This window comes from Labeo rohita, chromosome 15 (genome assembly GCF_022985175.1).
Source record: "Labeo rohita strain BAU-BD-2019 chromosome 15, IGBB_LRoh.1.0, whole genome shotgun sequence".
NCBI lineage: Eukaryota > Metazoa > Chordata > Actinopteri > Cypriniformes > Cyprinidae > Labeo > Labeo rohita.
In genome coordinates, this window is record NC_066883.1 from 21720172 (window position 1) to 21743442 (window position 23271).

General features: G+C 36.5%; 1 protein-coding gene across 3 annotated transcripts in view; it reads right to left on the minus strand.

The window, feature by feature from the left end:
• Positions 1 to 9985, minus strand: part of mcamb (melanoma cell adhesion molecule b) — a 50084-nt gene extending 40099 nt beyond the window's left edge. For all 3 annotated transcript variants that reach the window (XM_051129587.1, XM_051129588.1, XM_051129586.1), the window contains exon 1: positions 9828 to 9985. In XM_051129587.1, the coding sequence (XP_050985544.1) occupies positions 9828 to 9954 (127 nt within the window). In that variant the 5' untranslated portion in view covers positions 9955 to 9985. The remainder of the gene's footprint in view (positions 1 to 9827) is intronic.
• Between the last annotated feature and the right edge of the window lie 13286 nt (positions 9986 to 23271).

Below are 23271 nucleotides of genomic sequence, written 5' to 3' on the forward strand. Positions count from 1 at the left end.
TCAAACAATCCTGAAAAAAGTATCATGGTTTTCACAAAAATATTAAGCTGCACAACTGCTTTATATTACATACTTTATATTACACTAAATATAATAAAATACAAACTGCTAATTTAATCGTAATATTTAAAGCATTTTTCATCAAATAAATGCTTAATTTGTGAGCATAATACACTTCTTTCAAAAACTGTAAAATAAATTGTCACATGATCCTTCAGAAACCAATATGCTCATTTATTACCAATATTGGAAACAGATTAATATGGATTAGTGCGGATTGATTATTATGTTTTTGGAACCTGTGATAATTTTTTCCAGAGTCTTTGATGAATAAAAAGTAAAAAAGAACAGCATTTATTTAAAAAAGGAATATTTTGAAACAATATACACTATTGTTTAAATGTCTGGGGTCTGTTTTTTTAGATATATTTCTATTTTGAATAAATGCTGTTCTTTTTTACTTTATTCATCACAAAATCCTGAAAAAAGTATCACAGCTTTCAAGAAAATATAAAGCAGCATTGATAATAAATCAGCATACTGTTAATAAATCAGAATGATTTCTAAAGTATCATGTGACACTGAAGACTGGAGTAATGGATGATGAAAATTCAGCTTTGCATCACATGAATAAATAATATTTTACATTATATTAAATTGTAATAATATTTCACAGTATTACTGTTTTTTCTGTATTTTTGAGAAGCAGAAGAAAACTCTTACTCTTACTCTTCTTACTTCAGACCCCACATTTTTAAATGTTATTGTTCACAGAATTTTATTGTTAAATGAACCTAGCAAAACTAAAAAACCTCTCAAAATGTAGCACCTTCATGTTGAAATCCAGGGCTAAAACTGTAGCCTGTAGCCTCTCAAATGCAAACATACAGAAGTTTACCTTCACACAAACTGCTCAGTGGGGCTCCTTTTCCAGCCCAATTTTCTAGCCTCCTCTTCCATCAGAAAATATTTTTAAGTGTTGCCATAAAGTTACCACTTGCCAAAAATTATATTTCTACATCCAACTTCAGTTTTTAGTTCTTTGTTTAGTTACTTTATAGGCTAATAGTGAGACATTACAATGCTAGTCTGAATATGTGAAAAAAAACTCCACTAAGTATTTTGTAATAATCCATTATCAAACCTGTTCTATGATCGAAGTAGAGAATGACTGACACACTGTATTACAGAACGAACCTCTGCAGGTTATGTGATCCAGAGCTATGTACGTATAATAAGCGTGACCATTCATAGTAATTATCAGCCGCATTCCCAATAGTTGACTGTATACCAAACAGTATGCGCTGGTCATAAAAGGTAATACACCACAGCCACTCACAGGAAGACTCTGTGTTTGAGCAATCAAAGTGAATCAGATGGCTTATTGCTTGAACCCAGCAGGAGAGCTGCTGTTGTGGGGGTGGGCCGGACTCGCTGTCTGAAACCTGAACTCCAGCACGTTCTGTGATTGTTTGAATGCCAGGTGTAGGCAGCTGTTTGCTGGGACCCACGTGCAGAATAGTGAAAGCAGTATGGAAACGTTTCCAGAGATCTTAAGTCAAGTCTAGTGACATTAAACAGCTTTAGCTGCACTGCAAACAAATGTCTTAATCAGTTCTTCTTTGGTTTTTGAGTAACTAAACATCCTTAAAACAAGATAAAAATTTGCAAGATAAATGGCATAAATATTAAGATTTGTTTCTTTGTAAGTTTTTTGTCTTAGTGCACTGCCAAATAGTTTTTCTTCTTGTTTTAAGCATAAATCAAGAGGATTATATAGAAGCCATTTCAGCCACTGAATAAAAAACTAAAAAAGTAATTATGAATTTTTATCTCACCAATCAGACTTTTTTTCCTCACAGTTCTGACTTTCTTTTGAGATATAAACTCGCAATTGTGAGTTATAAAGTCAGAATTGCGAGATAAAAACTCTTTTTTTCACAATTGTGGAATATAAACTTGCAATTCTGACTTTTTTCTCAGAACTGTGAGATATAACTACGTATCTAACTAACTATCTAGTTATAAAGTCCAATTCTTAGGGGAGAAAAGACTTTTATTTTCTCAGAAGTTAGGTTTATATCTCACAATTCTGGCTTACTAAGTAGCAATTGCATGTTATAAGGTCAGAATTGTGAGATATAAACTCTCGCAATTCAAATTATGAGATAGAAACTTGAAAGTTTATATCTTGCAATTCAGACTTTATTTCTCATAACAAGTTTAAATCTTTTGTGAGTTGTGAGTTTTTCTCACAATTGTGAGTTTATATCATGCAATTCTGCAAAAAAAGTCAGAATTACAAGTGTATATCACACAATTATGACTATAACTCACAATTGCAAGTTTATATCTCACACTTCTGAGAAAAAAAACTCAATTGCAAGATGTAAACTCGCAATTGTGAGAAAAGTCAGAATTGTGAGATACAATATCGTAATTGTTTTGTACAAAAATACTGATCAAAAAATGATCATCATTTTTCATTATATGCAATATTACTATACATGTGGACATAAACAGTGAAGTACACTTTTCAACCAGATACCTAGCAATTATTTTCAAACAGACCATCTGTGTGTTATAAAACGTACTACAGAGGTAAATCCGTGGTACAAGATGCCTTCTTCTAATGTAAAAATCCATTTAACATCCTGAATAACTACTAATGATAATATTTAATTATTGAAAATCCTCCATGCACAGCTCGAATGATGATATCCAACAATCCAACGATATCTGATTCCCTCAACCACCACGTCATTAACATCTGCTTCAAATATTTAAAGTGTACTATGCCGTACTATACATTTTCACAAGCAATTAGTTCTAAACATACTCCTAATTTTAAATTAAAAACTTTTGTCATGCTTGAAATGTGATAAATTGTGCCATATCTAATGGAGGAATAGGAATAGGAAAAATACATTCACTTTTTATGGAAATGACTAAGCTGCAAGGAATCAAACATTAATAAATCCAGCTACAAAGGAAATGTGGAGCCTCTGATCTCACTGGTCACTTACAGAGTTCAACACCATCTACTGTCATTAGGAAAGTGTTTAAAGTCACAATTATCTTTATCTGTTCTCGCACTCACTCAATCATATGAAGTCGGTCTCTCTGAAGCAGTTTTATGCTCTTTCTGGGAAATGAAAGTATTATATTAACTCATAAGCACTGTGCTTTTACAAAAACTTTTGAGATTGAAAAGCTATAGCGAAGTTTCTAACTTATTGCTCACTTACTGTATTTAAATAAACCACACTCTTGACCAGGAAGTACAGCAAGTGACCCTTAAAACATTATGTATGCTGTGTATCCTATATTGGAAGACATTAACATGGGACCAAAAAGGAGCAAAACTGATTACTTTTGAGTGAAAGCAAAAACGTTACAATATTAAAAAAAATATGTGTTTAAAGGAATACTTTACCCAAAAATGGAAAACTGCTACAAACTGACTCACCCTCATGCCGTCCAACTTTGGATAAAATTAGCATTATATCACTTGTTCACCAGTGGATCCTCTGTAGTGAATGGGTGCCATCAGTCCAAATTTGGATAAAATTAGCATTACATCATTGTTCACCAGCGGATCCTCTGTAGTGAATGGGTGCCATCAGTCCAAATTTGGAGAAAATTAGCATTACATCATTGTTCACCAGTGGATCCTCTGTAGTGAATGGGTGCCATCAGAATGAGAGTCCAAACATAATAAAAACAAAAAAAACAATTCACACAACTCCAGTCTTAACATTCTGTGAAGTGAAAAGCTGAGTATGTAAGAAATCCATCAAAATGTTTTTAACGTTCAAACCGAGGACAACAGGGATAGAAATTTTCATGGTTTACAGTTAAAACGTTTTTATGTTGGATTTGTTTCTTAGAAACTCACAGCTTTTCACAAGACATTTATTGTTTGAGCAGAGTTGTGTGTTTGGATAACTGTGATGTTTTTAGCAACTGTTTAGACTCTCATTCTGACGGCACCCATTCACTGCAAAGGATCCATTCATGTAGTAATGTGATGTTAAATTCCTCCAAATCTGTTAGGACAAAGAAAGAAGCTCACCTACATCTTGGAGTAAATTCAACCTATGAATTCAACCTATGAATCGTTTAATAGTACCTATTACAGATATTTAAATGTAAAAATAAAATTGAATAATGAGAATTTACAAAAACATTAACAATTTAATAAATGAAATTTCCTCATCAAAACATAAGAATAGCAAAATAATGGGAAAGCTTGTCAATGAAATAATGACTTTTCCTCAAAACATGGAAAAAACTTCAGTTTACAGCAAAAGTTTTCATAAGAGTGCAGGGCTTTTTCCGCTAACAGAGATCTGTATTGTGTCAGCCTAATCTCAACAATACTGCATTACCCAGACACATATTTATACAACACTGTTAGACACAGAATATCATACGCAGGAGCAGGTTTCTTCTTCTGTTATAAGGGCAGATAGTTAGAGGATTGATATGGCTAGAACAAAAAAGCAATGCATATCCCAGGCATTACAAGCATGCAGATTATTCCTGGAAACAGAGTGGCAAAGAGGCCACACTGGAGAAGCTCTCGGACTGAGAGCAGAGACAGAGAGCAGTACGAAGGGGAAATGACTCTCAGTCGTGCACAGTGATTGAACACTAATGGATGGTCAGCTGCTATCCATCACTCAAATAAACCAGAGCTCAGACCCAGAATGCCTCTCTTCAACAACAAACACTGCAGCCTCACTTGTACTGCATCTCACACTAAAAGCAAAGCATGCGGTAATTATCACTCATAACATGTGCTTCAGCCTTGTTATTGATTCTTTCTGATTGGTTCTTGCATAAGGTTTGACTCTTTCTGAAAAGGGAAAGTGATTTAAGCCAGGAATCCAAGCTCAAAAAGCTGAGACAGTGGGTGCGGTCATATCTGAAGTGGTCATTCGTTTGCCACAGTTTACTTTTCAGCCTCACAGACTGTGAAACATATGAAATAATGCTCTAAAATTTTCCCTAAACAATCTGTTTAGAACAAATATATTATATTGATGATGTAAATCGTTGTTGCAACATGTTAATTAATGAATTAGTATTAAACCCAAACAAGGTTATCACAACCTCGATGTGGAGTGAATTACATGGCTAATCACCAAAATTAATAAATGTGACCCTGGACGAAACTGAAAAGCAGTATTTGACTGAGATACAATTATTTGAATATCTGGAATCTGAGGGTGCAAAAAATGCAAAATATTACAGTTATAATAATGTAGTTATCCAAATGAAGTTCTTAGTAATGTGTATTACTAATCAAAAATTAAGTTTTGATATATTTACGGTAGGAAATTTACAAAATATCTTCATGGAACATGATCTTTACTTAATATCCTAATGATTTTTGGCATAAAAGAAAAACTGATCATTTTGATCCCGACAATGTATTGTTGGCTATTGCTACAAATATACCAATCCTACGTAAGACTGGTTTAATGGTCCAGGGTCACAAATATGCGACATGAAACTAGTAAAAACTAGTAACCGATTACGATTACTACAGATCAAGTAAACCAATGACCGGTATTTTGAACTGATATATTTCGGGTGTAAAAATGTAAATGAATGTTAAAATTAAGAATAACAAGGCCTTTGACATAAACTTTCCTTAAATGTTTTAAAATTATTCTCTTAGCAAATCGGTTTTGAAAATGGCTGATACCGATAAAAATGCTTAATATCGGCACCGATAATCATTTGACCCCTACATGAAACATCAATTTGAGCTAAGATTATTATATAATCTTAATTGTTTGTTATCATAAAGCTTCCAGTAATAAAAAGTAGTCCGTTAAGATGTACAAAGCAATTGACAAGACGAACACTGGCTGTACCAATAATGCAAGTGATACAAGAGATATGAAAGTAATGCCAGTTTCAGTTACCCGGATAAACGGATAATATACATCATACGTCAGAATCAAGTATCTTTTGAACTTTCTATTCATCAAAAAATCCTTAAAAATGTTTTATGGTTTTCAAAAAAAGTATTAAGCACAACTGTTTTCAACACTGATTATAATAAGAAATGTTTTTTGTGTTCTAGATTCTGTTTCAGCATTGCAGATTTTATATAAAAAGAACTACTACATACTAACATACTAACAAAAAACTTCTTCCCAAGTAGTCCAACACAACTCACATGTTGACTAGTACTTTTACTACCACCACCATAAATAAATGCATTAATCTCAACAATTAACAACAATTTAAACATATTCAGCTGTTTTACACACACGTCGTAGTACTGTTGTGAATGCGCATTGAAGGCTGAAACCCTGGTTTTGTTTTCTTTGCGCACAAAAATTATTCTTGTAGCTTCATATAATTACAGTTAAACTTCTGATGTCACATGGACTATTTTAACGATGTCCTTATTACCTTTCTGGGCCTTGAACGTGTTGTGTTGCTATCTATGCAGGGTCAGAAAGCTCTCGATTTTCATCAAAAATATCTTAATTTGTGTTCTGAAGATGAACGAAGGTCTTACAGGTTTGGAACAACATAAGGGTGAGTAATTAATGACAGTATTTTCATTTTTGGGTGAACTATCTCTTTAAAGACTATCCCTTTATTTCTAGCATGCTTAAGCTTGAGATTCTTACTGCATTATATAAATTATTACATACAAAGATCTTTACTGTTTCACTTCATGCCTTTGTAAGAGTAAACACACATCATCTCTGACATAGTCCTGAGACAGAAAATGGCCTTTAATCCTTAATTAGATGGTCTCCAGAAAGGCACTTTGTTTCATCATCTAAAATGTTGAGATCCAAGTATTTTAAGTCTTTCAATGACTTTCAATGCACATAAAAGCAGCTCCACTCACAGAAGCTTTGTTCACTGTGTGCACTTCACATAGGCCATGTTCAAAGCCACAAAATTTGACACAGTGAAACAAGACAGCTGCACAACACTAGCAAACACACACCACATACGAGAACATGTTCATACAAAGCAGCCACTAATTTCTTTAGAAATATGACCGTGGGGAAGGAGAATAATCTGTCTCTAAAAAACAAACACTCACTAAGGCTGCATTTATTGTTTCCTAATCAACATCTCTAAACATATGTGATATTTTATATCATGAATTGTCTTTTTTTATCTGCTCAATGATGGATTCAGCCAACTTGGAGTAGTAACTCTAAAATGGTCCTAACTATAATCCATTTCAGATTTTGATTACCTAGTTCTTTAATCAGATTAACTGCTGTAAAAGCAATAAGTGCTGTGCATTTCGAATAGGGACAGTTCTGGATAATATTACACAGATCACCAAAAACAGACCAAATGCATTTATATTAGGCCACTGATCTATGCCGCCCCTTGTTTCGTTTGGAAAAGCAGATAATGTAATTATGAAGTCCTGAAGTAAAAAAAAAAAAAAATGTTTTATAATTATGTTGAATATATGATGGAGTGACCTACTACTTTAGCACATTTCTGTATAATTAGACATGAGTATCCACAAGGAAGGAACCGCATCCCCACCAATGGCATTTTCTTTGTTCAGAAGCATCTGTTGCATCTGACGTGCAAGTTCATAGTCAGACATTGTTTCCATTCACCCTTTAATTTTCACATCTGTGCTGAACTTCCTCACTGCTTCTTAATTTTTCCTTATTCTTTTGTGTAATTATCCCCTCTTCCGCTGACCACCGTCATGCTTTTCCTTATTGTACAGACCTCCTGTTTCAGACCCCAGCTTTCCTCTTCCTTTCCTGCACACCTTTAGAGTTGTGACCTAATCTGTAGTAGCTCAGTACATCCTTCTGCCTTTCTGAGAATATGAGTCACTGCTCTGATCATATCGGACTCAGTGATTTGAGAAGTTAGGGTTTTTAGAGTCTTACAGTCTTACAATCTGCAAAATGTTAATTATTTTACCAAAATAAGAGGGATCATACAAAATGCATGTTATTTTTTATTTAGTACTGACCTGAATAAAATATTTCTCATAAAAGATGTTAACATATAATAGTTGAATTTATAAAAATGACTTTGTTCAAAAGTTTACATACACGTGATTCTCAATACTGTGTTGTTACCTTAAGGATCCACAACTGTGTTTTTTGTTTAGTGATGGTTGTTCATGAGTCCATTGTTTGTCCTGAACAGTTAAACTGCCCGCTGTTCTTCAGAAAAAAAATCATTTAGGTTGCACAATTCTTTGGTTTTTCAGCATTTTTGTGTATTTGAACCCTTTCCAACAATGACTGTATGATTTTGAGATCCAACATGATGCATTAAGAACTGGGGGATGAAAACTTTTTGAATTTGAAGATCAGGCTAAATTTAATTTATTTTGTCTTCTGGGAAACATGTAAATATCTTCTATAGCTTCTGAAGGGCAGTACTAAATGAAAAAAATATGACGTTTAGGCAATTCTGTTCAAAAGTTTTCACCCCCTGGCTCTTAATGCATCGTGTTTCCTTCTGAAGCATCAGTGAGCGTTTGAACCTTCTGTAATAGTTGCATAGGACTCATGAACAACTATCGCTAAAAATAAAAAAGTGTGTCATTCAGGTAACAACAAAGTATTAAGAATCAAACATATGTAAACTTTTAAACAGGCTCATTTTATATAAATTCAACCATTATTTTCTCTTGTGGACTATATGTTAGTGTCTTATGTGAAATGTCTTATTCAGGTCAGTACTATTTTGTGGATGTAAACTTTTGACATCAACTGTACCAAAAACCAACAGTATAGAAATAAAAATTGGGAGAAAACACACTCTTAGTGCACTAAAACACATTTGCAAGTCATAATCCAGTGCTTCATTACAAATAGTATCATCTTGTGGTAAACATTTTCAAAAACACTAACGTTATCTAACCACAGTCCCGTGGTCTGTAAACAGAGATAAAAACCTGCTACTGTGTCCTCAACACAACTCCATTCACTGTTCCGACTGAAGCTCCTCCAGTTATAACATCTCCTGACAATGAACACAAGCACACAGCAGGCTCCTTCGCTTATACATTAACGCTACAATAATGTTGTTTCACCCACACTGAAAAACGGCGCTGAAACAATTTTCACTCAAAAATTGCAAGCAAATGTCACAAATAATTATTATCACATTAAATTAAATGTAAAATTCTGAAGCAGAAAAAACGAAATAGCATTTTCTTATAAAAGGTACTCTACTCTAGTAAAATTACAGAATTATGAAAGTGCTAAAATGCTAAAAAAAAAAAAGTAAATAAGAAGTAAATAAGAAGAAGAGTGATGATGCATTAAAAATGAATACATTTATTAAATAAAGTGGCTTTTAAAGATCATTAAATTCAAGTACATTTAACTATTTATCCATTTTAATTAGCTCACTAAAGACATTTAGAAATGTTTAAATCAGTTATATGAAAGCACAAATCTTTTCACTTTTTTTTTTAATGTTATTCTGCATGTGGGGTGTGGGCTTTTATGTTAAAATGTACTGGAATACTTTCCTGCGATAACATTCATACCAAATTCAATCACAAAATCATTAGAAATAATTACAATCGGGATAAGTATTGAACAGTTGAGTTTGTATCACCCCACATGCAGCATGAATTGTGTTCAGATTTCATAATGGAAATGTATTACATAGTGTACATGCACAGCGTTATCATTAATTTCTCATGAATGAGGAAAGCATTTCGCTCTTTTGCACTAGAATCAACGACACAGCTTATATCACACTATCCCTGGCATTAACTTTGCTGTTGACTAGCTATTTACCTGATACTGACAAGCTCAATTGAAACTTTGACTTACTTTTGCATGTGAGGACGCTCAGTCCAGCGATCAAGAGAGCGATATAACGGAGGGTCATGTCTCCTGATCCGAGGTTTGGTGTGAGGAGAGTGAATGCGCTGGAGAACTGAAGTCTCCTGTAGATCATCAGAGAGGGCAGATGTTTGCACAGAGCGCGCCTGAAGAGCTGAGAGATGAGTGGGCGGGGCCTAGTGGGCTGCGCCCTATAATACCACCAATGCACATTAAACTCGGTATTTAGCTTTTCTATTTTTTTAAAGCGAACATATTATTATCATATCAGTATTATGCAGGTGTTTTGCTTGAAACTACGTACACAGAAAGTTTGTGAACCCTCAAGAAATGTCTGCATAAATTTAACATCAGGCTGAAGGAATTCGCCCCATTCATCTTCAAACACTGCTTCAATTCAGTGATGCTGTCGGGCTTCCCTCCCTGCGTAAACTTTTTGGCTCAAGTTCTTCCACACCATTTTGATTTTTGCTATTTTAAAACAGTAGCCTACAAAAATGCTTCAAGACTTGCGTGTTAAGGGTTTCCATTGTGCTTCAGGTAAGGAAATTTGTCATTTGCAAAACTTATGGGCGAGACTTCCGGTTCATTAGCCGCTAAATAACGAGAACAACAACGTGCAGTAAACGGTAAAACTGTTTGCAATACAAACCAGTGTGTTCATAATTAAGATAATACATTAAAATAATATGTTAAGACACAACAATTTGAAATATCAAGTGGGAAAACAACCTGTTTTATACAGCTAAAAATAGTTGATGAGAGCAAAGCCAGACCCATAAAATTTACAAAAATAACCATGCCCACTCTTACACCGATGTCCCACATGCTATAAAAGGTATCTTTTCCATGTTAATCTGAGATTTTGTCCTAACTACCCTGCTTTAAACACCTTAAAAACCCAGCCTAGGCTGGTCTTAGCTGGTTTAAGCTGGAAATAGCTGGTTTTAGCTAGTTTCCCAGCCTGGCCAGCTAAGACCAGCCTGGCCAAAGGAAGTGGCCAAAACGCCTCTGGCCAGCTAAGACCAGGCTGGATGACCAGCTAAAATCAGCTAACCAGCTTAGGCTGGTTTTAGCTGTTTTTTTTTTTAGCAGAGTAGCCACGACGGCGACACGCAAAATTTCTGTTTCTGCGACGTCAGTGGCTGCAGTGTTAATCTCTTTTATGTGCTACTGATTATGTGCTTTATTTAAAGTTAAATGTGTCTAATGTGAGTTTGTGTTATTTTTATAGCCATACTGAAAGCAACAACAGTTTACCTCAGATCTTGAAAATAAATTAAAGCAAAGATGTACATTAAAACGAAACCAAACCAAAGTGTATTAAATAACAAAGACAGTATCAGACAGTACAATTAATAATGTTAAAAAGGTTTACTATTTATGAATTAGATTATAAACTTATCCATTTCGTTGTGAGTGCAGTGCGCTTCCAGGGAGAGCCCGCCCCCAGGTGCTTCTGATTGGCTGTAATATTTGATTGATTCTGTCGTGTCGTGTCTGGTGTGGACACAGTTTTACGCAAAAAATAATGTGGATACTGGCCGATCCTGGATATTGCTTGATTGGATATTTTATAAACATTCTTATTTCACGTATATTTATATTTCGACTCTTACTTTAAGTTATTTTTCAAAAACATAAATAATTTAATAACACCGCAAATACTCTTTAGGCAATTTCAAAATGAATATACATTTTTTGTACATTTGGTATTTTTAACCTACATATATATATATATTATTTCATTATAGTAATGTTAAATTGTATCCACATATTGTTCATAACATAACATTTTCTGTTGAAATCTTACCATAGTTTCTATATTAATTGCATGTGCAAAAATGATGTTGAACCTAAATCAGTTCATAACGTTGATTCAATTACATTTTCATGGATTTTCCATTGAAATCTCAACTTTGCAACATTAATTCAATGCGGTTAGTGTTCAACTTTGACTTAACATTGTTTTAATGGTAGCTTGCTATCTGGGAGTCCAAAGTTTGCTTAAGACCATTTGGATGAGCCAGAATAGTTGAAAGAATATTTTGTGGGACCAATCAATTAAAAAACAGAACCTTTTGGTTTAAATTAGAATTTCTGAGTTGTTATTTTTTGGCGATACAAGCCAATAATCCATGATTACGTCATTGAATCAATGTCATGAAGTGATATTGGTTCAACATTATTTTTGCATCCACAATTATGAAACAAAGTTGAGATTTCAACAGCAAATCAATTACAATATCATTAAATCAATGTCATGAAGTGATGTTGGTTCAATATCACTTTTGCCCCCGCAATTAATGTTGAATCAAGTTTGAGATTTCAGCAAAAAAAAATCCACTGAATTAATATTACACTATGCTTGATTCTGCATCACTGCTGTTGAATTGACATTTATAATCAGTGGTAAAATTGTTAAATCAACGTTACACTATGGTTTATTTCACATCACTGATGTTGAAGCACTATTGAATGTAACAAAATATAATCAATAGTGAATCAACGTTATACTATGATGTTTATTTTACATCACTGCTGTTGAATTGATCTTAAAATTTCCTTAAAGACCATAATTGGTTATATAATTAATATTTCTGACCATTTCAAAGTTTAGGGAAAACCTTTTCAAACACAAATGACACCTTTCCAGCAGCTGAGTAAGTTTGGGATCAAAACTCAACATTCTATCAATGTCACCATGCTATCTGGGCTGGAAGCCATGTTTTTCTTGGAGAGAATTAACTTGTTTTTTAGTTAATATAACAGTGGACCCATGACCACTAACCTTAGCAAATGCACTGTAAAAAATAAAAAACACAATTTGTTGAGTCAGCTTAAAATAATTTGTTACCCTGCTGCCTTAAAAGTTCCTTTTAAGTTCAGTCAACTAAGTTTAGTCAACTAGAAATGTTAAGTTGTACTAAGTAACAACTTAGATATTTGTGTTTGCTGTTTGGGTAAGTAACCCAGCTGCCTTAAAATTTTAAGCTGATTCAACTCAAATACCTAAGTTGTCACTTAGTATAATTTAACATTTCAAGTTGAATAAGCTTTTTTTGAGTTGACTGAACTTAAAATTTTAAGGCAGCCAGGTCACAAAATATTTTAAGTTGACTCAGCAAATTGTTTTTTACAGTGTGCAAGAGAGACCTGTAGATCCTTAGATGTTTCCCTTTTTCTGTGTGAATTTTGATTTTAAAAAGGTGTAATATTTTTTCAGAAGGACAGACTCCATTTCTGATTACCCCGGGAGTTTGTATATTTTCCCCAACAAAGATATTTACTTCTGGATCATTTTGTTCGTAAAGTAATAAAATGATAATTTAACTGAGGTTTTTTTTTTAGTTAATGAAGATCTGATCACTGTGCAGATCAGATTTACGCAGCAATACAGAGAAAGCGTAGGGATTCACAAACTTTCTTACATCATATGTGACCCTGGACCACAAAACCAGTCGTAAGTAGCATGGGTATGTTAGTAGCAATAGCCAACAATACATTGTATGGGTCAAAATTGTCTTTTATGCCAAAAATCATTGGGATATTAAGTAAAGATCATGTTCCATGAAGATATTTTTGGAAATGTCCTACCATAAATATATCAAAACTTTTTTTGATTAGTAATATGCATAAGAACTTCATCTGGACAAATTTAAGGGTGATTTTCTCAATATTTAGATTTTTTTGCACCCTCAGATTCCAGATTTTCGAATAGTTGTATCTCGGCTAAATATTGTCCTATCCTGACATCATACATCAATGGAATGCATTTGACCCTTATGACTGGTTTTGTGGTCCAGAGCCACATATTGGCTGTTTTCTTAGGATAATACATTTAGTTACTGCTGTTTGGCTGAGAGACATAAGGACGTGTCTTCTGAAGTATATGGCATATATTTTCTGACATGCGATCTAAGCGCATGAGCAATAGCCTTGACCTGATATTTATTTAGGCGACGGAGCCTGAAGTCTTAATCAGTGCTTTCTATATTTATCAACGGTCATTATAAATGCTATTGTTCTTGATAATAAGGCTTTTAAGTGGCTTCTTAAATAGTTTCTAAATTGACTTTATTTGAACTGTCTACCATTACTGGAAGAAAAACAGATACGGAGAGTCTGTAATATGATCATCCATCCAATGATCTACTGCTGAGAACTAATTACAAGACAAACCAAGGAATATGTATTTGAAAATAGGCTACAGATTTCCTGTGGGACTAAAGTCGAAAATCAGTTTGACATGGTTTATTCCCTCACATGACCCACCAAGTCAAATCCCTTTTGAGATGCTTAGTTTTAGTTTTGGAGCTCAGTATGAAGTGAAAGCACAGTAATAGGTTGCTGGCTGTAGTTTGTCAGTATAATGTTGACAGCTGTGCTCTGGAGAGCTAAGGTATTGTTTGCACACCTGGAGGAGAATGTGGTGGTTCTCTGCTGACAAAAAACAAGAGATGCAAATTCAGCTGGTCACATTTTACCTCACTTTATATAGTATATGAAAGTAAAATTCTGTATGTGCTCTATGTCAAGTTGCCAAAGTTTTACCAGTTGACCATTCGCAAAGAGTCACCCCCCTTAGTTACTGTTCCTATGTCTGACAAGCCATTCTCACACAGTAAAAAATACATTATGCAGCAAAGAGGAAACTGACATCGCCAACAGGCAAAACAGACCAGACAAAGTCTTAGCTTTCAAATTTTGTCTTTAAGAAATTCAAACAATAAATACTGTTTTGTGGCTCTTTAATGTGTCGTGACAGATCGCTGTAGCGCCTCCGATCATCTTTTAATATTTACTTAAAGCACAAAATAAACATGAATGTACATCAGAAGGTATTTTATTTCAGCCATGGAAAGACACCATTTTTTAAGTGTAAGTCCATCAAAGATACTCTACTCTCATGTCCGGTTTCTCGGACAAAATGGCAGATTATGATTGGTCAAATCACCTGTCAATCAAGTTCCCTGCAAAGGGTCAATTAATTTGGTTTCAAACTACATTTCTGAAATGCATTTTTGTCAGGTATCGTGCAAGGAAGGGGCGAACAAGACGTAGGTCAAAGATAAAGTCTTTATTATATTCCACGGGTAAATCCAAAACAAGTCAATCCACAGCAGGAGGGTAAAAACACACATACACTGACATACACATTGATGAGACCGGACGAAAAAGACTGAACTGAATGCAACTTATAAAGGGGTGCTAATGATACAAGGACAGGTGTAGGTGATTAACTAATAAATGACTTAACAAGGATAGGAACAGGAAAAACCATATATGGGCACAGAAGGGAGAAACCAACAGTCCACAGGGGTGTGACATTACTCCCCCCTTCCAGAATGCGTGACCTCGCACCGTAGGAAAAAAAAAAAAAAAAAAAAAGTAGAGGATGTGGAATGGCAACAAAGTCAGTGTAGGAGGAGGCTTTGGCAGAGGACGGACTCCCAGGAGGGGGACAACAAACAAAGTCCAAGGTGGCTCAGATGGAGGGTGGACCCATGGAGGAGACAAAAGGGTCCAGGGTGGATCAGACGGAGGGAGGAGCCAGGGAGGAGACAGAATGGACTCAGAGCAGGAGAAGCCAAGTGGGACCCAGGCCACAGCCATGATGGTAGCCCACGGCGGAGCCGACAGAGGGAGGAGCCATGGTGGAGGAAGGGCTGACGACTCCAGGGGGCCGACCGATGGCAGCGGAGCAGGTGGAGGTGGAGCCTGAGGCGGAGATGGAGACCCGATGATCTAGGGCGACACCAAGGATCCGGAGGGCAAAGGCGGAACCCAAGGCTCTGGTGACCGAGGCGGAGACGCAGATCCAGAGGTCCACAGCAGAGCCAGAGCGACAGAGTACTGAGGCGGAGCTTGAGGGAGGGAGGAGCCCAATGGAGCCGGTGGGACGGAGCGACGAGGCACAGCTGGAGGAGTGGAGACCTGAGGCGATGGCGGGACAACGACCGACCAAGGCGGAGCCAGAGGGACGAGGGAGCCGGTGGAGCTAGTGGGCCGATGTTGGAGACGACCAAGCTGAGAGCCAGGGTGGAGCCGCTGGGTTGGAGGTCTGAGGCAGAGTCCAGGACTCAGAGGCTGGAGGCAGAGACGAGGGATTCTCCAGCCATGACGCCGATGGAGACTGGCAGACCCGCGGCGAGCCCACCGCACAGATGGTGGGCTGAGGGTGAGCAGCGAGGCTGTCAGGAGACAGCGGTGGTGGGTCTGAGGCAGCAGGGATGATAGGAGGAGATAACAGAGGGAGGGTGGGTGGGAAATCCAGGCAGGCAGATAGTTCACAGAATGGTGGAAGAGAGGGCATGTCCTCAAATACATTCCTATAAAAATCGATCAAGTCCCGTTCCACATAAATATCCTCAGCGAAATCAATTAAATCCAGCTCAATATCTAAATGTCCCAGATCCAGACTTCGCTCACTTTCTACAGCACCCTCATGCTCCTCTGAACCATCCACAGTCGCATTCCACGTGACTGGCTCTCGCACATGGTCAGACGGGTTTAGCTCAGGCTCCGTAGTGATCTTCTGTGTTGTCGCTCCCCTTGGCGATGGCTCTGTCACTCTCGGCTCTGGCTCTCCATCTGCGGTGGGCTCGGGCTCTGGCTCCGCAAGTCGGGGTGTGGGCTGGCTGAGCTCTGGGTGCTGATCAGCCGGCGGGCTGGTTCTGGATTGGGGCCGGACACTCTCCAGACATCAGAGGATCCCTTCCCTCCAGCTCAGCCTGTGGTGACTGGGAGGTCCACAGGGCGGTTGTAATTGGCCCCAATCCAGAACAGAGAGTTGATGTTGGCGTCGTCCAGCCCTAACACCATTGCCAGCCCACAGAACTCCCGGGCATACTTTACAAATGGGAGATCTCTTCGGGCTAGGGTGGAGAAGCGAGCGGTTATAAACGGTTGCTAATGATACAAGGACAGGTGTAGGTGATTAACTAATAAATTACTTAACAAGGACAGGAACAGGAAAAACCATATATGGGCACAGAAGGTTACGTTTCGAGGTGAACGTTATAATAAATCCAAACCAGCTGCAGAGATGGAGTTTGGGACGCTCCACAGATGTAAATGAGAACAGTTTGTGTGGAGTAGCATTTACTAAGAACATAAATGTACATAAATTAAACGCATATATTGAAAAATGGTCTCATAATGCATTTCGTAGAGTCTGGCCGGTGGAATGCCCCACTTCCGGTATTGGCAAAATGCAATCTAGGATTTTTTTTTAAATCGAAAGCCCTAGTTAGAAGGACTTGATGTATTATCTTTCTTACAAACACTCTGCTTTTCAGTTTACGAGTTAAATTACTGACTAGAGTTGTGTTTTGGATTATTGTGACGGTTTTATCAGCTGTTTGGACTCTCATTCTGACGGCACCCATTCACTGCAGAGGATCCGTTGGTGAGCAAGCAAATCTGTTTGGATGAAGAAACAAACTCATCTGTATTGGATGTCCTGAGGGTGAGTACATTTTAAGCGATTTTTCATTTTTGAGTGAACTATTCCTTGAAGTGTTGTTAAAGTATTATTCTGGATTTGGAGTGTACTGTATATAAGTGACATGCTTCCATTTTACAAGCATAACATCAGTTGGGTTTAACACGTACAGAAAGAAATACCTATAATTGTGGCATTCACAAAGAATTCGTATACTACCACTAAGTTGTAAAATGCCATATGAACATGTTTAAAGACAAGATAAATACAACATTTAGACAAGCATATGGAGCATACATCTCTCTTTTCAGTCCATTAAAGGTGGATCATTTTAGACACGCTCTGCTTAACACAACATGTTGTTCTGCAATTAGCACTATTCACATGTCTAGGAGAAAAAGCAACACTGAATGAAAACTTCAAGTCCTGTTCTGCTTATTCATCCTTTCGTCAGCAAAAACCACAAAACATAACAACTGCTATTTTGTTACCTTGAGTTGTAGCTTACAATAAACAATCAGTTGTGATTTCACTGATGATAGCCCACCAGATTGATATATGTGAACCCCACAAATCATTGTCTTGCTTTCTTGAAGTAGTGGAAAGAACCATGCTTTTCCTTCAACGACAGGAAGCAAGTAGGAAAGAAGTCATTCTTTCCATTCTGGACCTTGGGGAATGTTTTTTGGAGTTGTCTGCTTGTATGAGAGGGGCTATTGTCTCTTAAACACAAGGGTGGTGGCTGTGAATGTCTGAGGAGCGAGGGGCTCAAGGGCAGGGAGCAAAAGACATTTAGGGTCCTATATGTGCGCAAAAAAAGAGTGTGGACAAAAACAGGGCTTGTTTGAAGGAGACACTGACATCAGTGGTCTTGATCATGGCATAAGGATGTTTCTGTGGTGATGGGAAGATATAAATAAATAACAAGTTGTATGCAAAAAATTCTTGACCTGGTCTTTTACATATATGTATTTCATTATCATCATTTTTTTGAATGATGATAATGAAACAAATGTTAGCCTTTGTGGCTTGAGGGTGCAAATCTCAGAATCTTTATTGCAGCATTTCCTTTGTTTGGGGTATGAATCTGATATAGAAAGATCACGCCCTGGTAAAAATTATATCGCTGGGAAGGCAAATTTTCACAGACCGAGACTAAAATCCCAAGGGACTGCACAACTGAACATATCAATATTTTCTCTACCCCTTTCATTCTCCCTTCGTGTCCTTCGTCTTAAACTCGCTCAAGTGTTGAACTTGGCTGGAGCTCGTGGGTTGCTGTGGTATGTGAGGTCAAAGCCTAGGTTGTGACCAGACAGCACACCAGTGGTTTCTGCTGTTGAGAGTTTGTGTTTTCCCATAGAAGCTTCTGGATTGCTGCACCAGCAGTCTGTCTCTAAATCAGTGACTATTAATAGTTCTCCTCATATTGCTTTTGATAAACTTCCTGAGTCAACACAGCACCAGCTGCAAATTAACCCTTTTATCTGGTTCGAAATCTGGGTACGTTCATTATGTTCAGGGTCAACTTACCATGACTGGATTCAATCAAATTAATCAAAAATCACATCGATGAAAAACAACAAAACCATCTGTTGAAAGGTAACGCTTTATTTTGATAGTCCATTTTAGACATTCTACCATCTCTAAGTTTACAACTAAATGTTAAAGGGATAGTTCACCAAAAAATGAAAATTTGATGTTTATCAGCTTACCCGCAGGGCATCCAAGATGTAGGTGACTTTGTTTCTTCAGTAGAACACAAACAAAGTTTTTTAACTCAAACCGTTGCTGTCTGTCAGTGAAATTAAACCCTGTGCCTCTTTTGTGTCACGAGTCACGAGTCGCAGGGTTTAATTTGGTTTTGTTTGTGTATGTTTTTTTTCCTCTCAAAGATTTGGTAGCCATTGACTGCCATTATATGACTGACAGACTGCAACGGTTTGAGTTAAAAATCTTTGTTTGTGTTCCACTGAAGAAACAAAGTCACCTGCATCTTGGATGCCCTGGGGGTAAGCAGATAAACATCAAATTTTCATTTTTGGGTGAACTATCCCTTTAACTACCAGTCATTAGAGTACAGGCAGACTGCTTAATACCTGCTAACGCTTTAATTTGATGGTCCCCCAACAGAAATTCTTCTTTTTATAGGTATCTTTGCAAATACATATCAACTAGTTGACATGTAATTACTACACTCTAAAAAATGCTGGGTTATTTTTTAAACCCAAATGCTGGGTTCAGCCTGTTGAGTCATTTTATTGGGTTGTTTTTAATATTTTTTTTACCCATATGCTGGGTTGTTGTTTTTTACCCAAATGCTGGGATTTGTTGGGTCAAAATTTTTGGATAATTTTTAATATTTTTTTTTACCAAGGTGCTGGGTAGTTTTTCTGTAACTAAGCTGCTGGGTTATTTTTTCTACCCAGCAGCTGCTGAGTGCACACATCGAAATCAGAGTCAAAGCACAGGCTTTTTGAGTCCTCTAAGAGAGAGAGCGGTTCTCAGCGCCACCGATTTGGTGCACTTATTTAGCAAAGTAAAGGTTTGTATACATTTTATTTCATTTATAATGCCTTTACTGTGCTGTAAATTGTATTATTTTACGCAACGCAACATAAGGACAAGAGGCAAGTCAGCTACATCAGCAGCGGTCACTTTGCATGATGGAAACGCCCTTTGCCTTGCATAAAACAAATGGATTTTATTCGTTATAGTACTGTGTTTAATTTAATTTGATGTTAATATATATTCTCCAATGTCAGTACTGTTTGTTTATGGGCAGGTTTTGGAATCAGTCACTACATCTTTCAGCTACGAGTGAAATGCGAGGCCACGGTCTGAAATTCGCAGTTACCCCGGCAAACAGCAGCCCTTCACCGACTCAGATTTTGGCAACACACCAGCATGAGAATTAGCGCCATTTCACTAAAAAGCGATTACAGAGAACAGTTGGATACACTAAAATTAAAATGCAACTTTTAAATGTTTTTAAGTCTAAAATGCTCGTTAAACAAGTTTAAATGTATGTAATATTGTAAACTATGCTGTATTCACCCAAATAAATTCAGTTTGCTTAAAGGAGAAGTCCACTTCCAAAACAAAGAGTTACATATAATGTACTCACGCTATTGTCATCTAAGATGTTCATGTCTTGCTTTCTTCAGTCGAAAAGAAATTATGTTTTCTGAGGAAAACATTTCTGCATTTTTCATCATATAATGGACTGGTATGGTGCCCCAATTTTTAAAATAACAAAAGGCAGTTTAAATGCAGATTCAAACAATCCCAATGAGGTTGTAAATGATTCCAGCCGAGGAAGAAGGGTCTTATCTAGCGCAATGATCAGTATTTTTTTTTTTTTATAAACAAAACACAATTTAAATACTTTTTATTCACAAATGCTCGTCTTGCCTTTGCTCAAGTTGAACTAGGTCTTGGCTCAAGACAGTTAGGGCATGTTGAAAAACTCCAATCGTATTTTCTTCCTCAACTTCAAAAATCATTTCAAACTCATCCTACATCGCTTAAGTTCCAACCCAGTCTTTGCAAATTGAATATGCAAAGAAGATCAAACACCCTTAACAAAAAAGGTAAAACAGAGATATAGGATGATTTTGAAGTTGAGGGAGAACATGAGATGGGAGTGTTTCGACATACCCCTAACTGTCATGAACCGTAACAAAAAAAGTTTAGGCAGAGTAAGACAAGACGAGCATTTGACATTAAAAAGTATATAAATTGTATTATTTTTATGAAAATAACCGATCGTTTCACCATATAAGACCCTCCTTTCTCGGCTGGGATCATTTACAAGCGCATTTGGGATCATTTGAAGCCGCATTTAAACTGCATTTTGGAAGTTCAATCTCGGGGCACCATACCAGTCCATTATATGAAATGCTGAAATGTTTTCCTCAAAAAACAAAAATTCTTTACGACTGAAGAAAGAAAGACATGAACATCTTGGGCTGTGGGGTGAGTACATTATATGTGAAGTGGACTTCTCCTTTAATAATAAATGTTCATCTTTTGATTATTGCTGTTGCCAGTAATTCTTTGTGTGTTCCACTCCATTATAAGCCAGCAATATAATAATTTTTAAACAATCATTGACTTACATAAAATGACCCAGCATGTTTGGTAAAAACATTTAACTCAACCAGCTGGGTCAAAATAACCCGGCATGTGCTCTGTCCAATATTAAACCAGCGCTGAGTTGCCAAATAAGTTGAGTTGTTTGTAACCCAACATTTTTTAGAGTGTAGGGGACAAGTTTAAGTGCTATAATCGGGACTCTGGTGCTATCAACCCAGAAATGTGAAAAAAGACACAAGGGTAACTTTGTTTTGGTAAATCTTTCTCTGCAGGTACGAGCTGTAAAGGCAGTTTTTTTCTTTTCTGGAAAAGGGGGCGGGGAGCAGCAGCTAATTTGCATTTAAAGAGACATGCACGAAACAGGCTGTTTCTGCTTCATCTCAAAATATGTGTTTTCAAAATGATATAATAAATGATCTGTGGGATATTTTGAGCTGGAACTTCACAGACACATTCTGGGGACACCTGAGACTTATTACTTCTTGTAAAAACTGTACATTAAAAAAGCCATTATTTTGAGTGTGGTTAACAATCTGTCCTTCAAAGTTTTCAAGAGTATTTTCAGTTCAGCAAAACATGTGCTTAAGAAGCCACATTAAACATTTTTTCCATGTTGTTGTTTGAACAGAATTCCACAGCTATATGTTTTCTTAAGAAATGGGTCAGTGAAACAATAGAGTAGCCTTCAACAAAATGACCTGTTGTTGCAATCAAGTCACCGGTATTTTGTTTCCCTCGTGAGAGAAGATTTCCTTTAATGATGAAGGTAGCAAGGAGCAGAAAGAAGCACTTCAGGACTGTCACTGAGTTTAATGGTGTGGAAGTGACCCGCAGGAATGGAAAATACAGTAATGTTTTGCTTTATGCTCTAGAAGAAGGAAATCTGTCAAAGGAAATCCATTCTCCAGGGCTTTGTTACTTCCAAACGGGGGGCTCAGATCAGTGTAGTTTGTTTATTTTCCCAAGAGGCCCTCAGCTGAGAATGTCTGTTTGGCCTCAGATGAAGGTTAAAGAGTGTTCGACCTACCGGCCCTGACAAATGCTCAACAAAGCAGCAGTGGTGCGTTCCAACACGTCAGATTGTTTGTGTGTTTGCATGTGTCTATGTGTACTTGCGTTTGTGTGTGACTTTTGCCCTTTAAATATTAATAGAGGCATTCAGAAATGCAATGGTAGCTAATTGGGCTATTCTTTCTGTATTGGCATTCTCTTTTGTTCAATAAGTCATCAATCAGTCTTTTCTTCAAGCTTGACTGACATACACTTCAGGTCAAAAGTTTTTGAACAGAAAGATTTTTAATGTTTTCTAAAGAAGTCTCTCCTGCTCACCAAGCCTGCGTTTATTTGATCCAAAGTACAAAACAGTACAATTTTGAAATATTTTTACTATTTAAAATAACTGCTTTCTATTTTAATATATTTTAAAATTTAATTTATTCCTGTGATCAACACTGAATTTTCAGCATCATTACTCCAGTCTTCAGTCACGTGATCCTTCGGAAATCTTTCTAATATGCTGATTTGCTGTTCAAAAAACTTTTTTTTATTATTATTATATTATTATTATTATTAATAATAATAATATTTAAAACAGTTGAGTAAATATTTGTTTTAGGATTCTTTGCTGAATAGAAAGATCCAAAGATCAACATTTATCTGAAATAAATGCTTTTGCAGATTGTAGTCAGTATAATTTTATTATACTGACTATTAGATTTTTTTTTAATTGGGAAAGAAATAATAGAAATTAATACTATTAATTAGCAAAGATGCTTTAAATTGCTCAAAAGTGATGATAAAGACATAATGTTACAAAAGATTTCTATTTCAGATAAATGCTGTTCTTCTGAACTTTCTATTCAGCAAAGAAACCTGAAAAAATTCTAC